At 46.9% G+C, this 1,419-nt stretch overlaps 1 protein-coding gene across 1 annotated transcript; it reads right to left on the minus strand.

Moving 5' to 3' along the window:
- Positions 1–234: 234 nt before the first annotated feature.
- COCCADRAFT_10595 (uncharacterized protein) lies at positions 235–416 on the minus strand (the record flags this gene model as incomplete). Its single annotated transcript, XM_007720876.1, has 2 exons — positions 235–286; positions 319–416. 2 exons carry the CDS (start codon positions 414–416, stop codon positions 235–237), a joined length of 150 nt encoding a protein of 49 aa, XP_007719066.1.
- Positions 417–1,419: the final 1,003 nt, after the last annotated feature.

Consider the following 1,419-nt stretch of genomic DNA (forward strand, 5'->3'; position numbering starts at 1 on the left):
CCCGCGATGTCATTACCTTCTGACGTGGACGTGGTTGGTCTTCAACCTCGTCACCCTGCGTCAAGGAGAGAATCCTTCTTGTTACTTGTAACATCGTGCTTTATCTAAGGCCAGCTAGAGCTTTAGACAAAGTGGACTAGAAGATTGTATAGTTAGCGCGCCTCCTGCGAGGATTCTATCGTAATTGTAGCCTAGTTTAAGCTAGTAGAGGAGACGCGCCAGACGTACGGCGTTCTAGATCGAGATATCTACAACTTTGACGAGACTAGGTTCGCGATAGGTGTCGCTGGGAAGTTAAAAGTAGTTACTAGCGCTGACAGAGTGGGTAGAGCAGTCGTCGTCCAGCCAGGTAATCGCGAGTGGGTAACAGCTATCGAGTGCGTCAACGCGTCTGGCTGGTGTCTTCCACCGTTCATGATACTATCTAGTAAAGTCCACTAGGCTGGCTGGTACGACAAGCTCCTACTTAACTGGACTATTAGCGTATCAGCCAACGGCTAGACGACAGACGAGCTTAGTGTAGAGTAGGTAAAGCACTTTAACTAGCATATAGCCGCTCGTACAGCTAGAGTCTATCGGCTTCTTATTCTAGACGGCCATAGTAGCCACGCTACACCAGAGTTCGATCAGTACTACGCCGAGAATAAGATTATCACTCTCTGTATGCCGCCTTATACGTCGCATCTCCTCTAGCCTCTTAACGTAAGCTACTTCTCGCCACTTAAGCGCGCGTACGGGCGTGAGATTGAGGAGCTCACCCGTTAAGGCGTCTACTATATTAATAAGATAGACTTCCTTATAGTCTATACGTAGATACGGTAGACAGTATTCACGCAGCAGAATATCCAGGCAGGCTTTTAAGTAATAGGCCTTATTCCTCTCTATCTAGATCGTGTCTTATCGTCGCTGATAGTCGTCTAGACGCCTTCTCCACTATAGATAGCTATAAGCAATAACGCTATCACGCAGACAGAAACGCCGTATATAGTAGAGCAGCTTCGGCAGTAGGTACTCTATCTCCAAGAGCGGCTACGCCAGCAACGCTAGCAGTTAGACAGTCCAACAAGTGTTGCTATACGCCAGCTCGCGAAGAGTGCCTAGCTTATAATATAATCCGCAACAATACTTACAGAGGAGAATAAGAAGCTACGTATAGCTAACTAGCGTTAACGCTAAAAGTAAGACTAGCGGCGTTAATATATTGCTTCTAGTAGAGCTCTCTAAGTGCGACAGGCTTAGCAGCTTGCTATAGAGGCAGAAAGGGTGGTCATAGGCTGTCAGACTGTGAGGGGTTTTTCTGATCAAGGATTGATTTGGATCACTATGATAAAAGACTGTGATAATTGATGGAAGAAATTGATCGTATTGATTGTTCTCTGTGTGTTCCTCCAGCGGCGCGCAGGCGTGCCGCCTTATGAG

The sequence above is a fragment of the Bipolaris zeicola genome (genome assembly GCF_000523435.1).
Source record: "Bipolaris zeicola 26-R-13 unplaced genomic scaffold scaffold_759, whole genome shotgun sequence".
NCBI classification, from domain to species: Eukaryota; Fungi; Ascomycota; class Dothideomycetes; order Pleosporales; family Pleosporaceae; genus Bipolaris; species Bipolaris zeicola.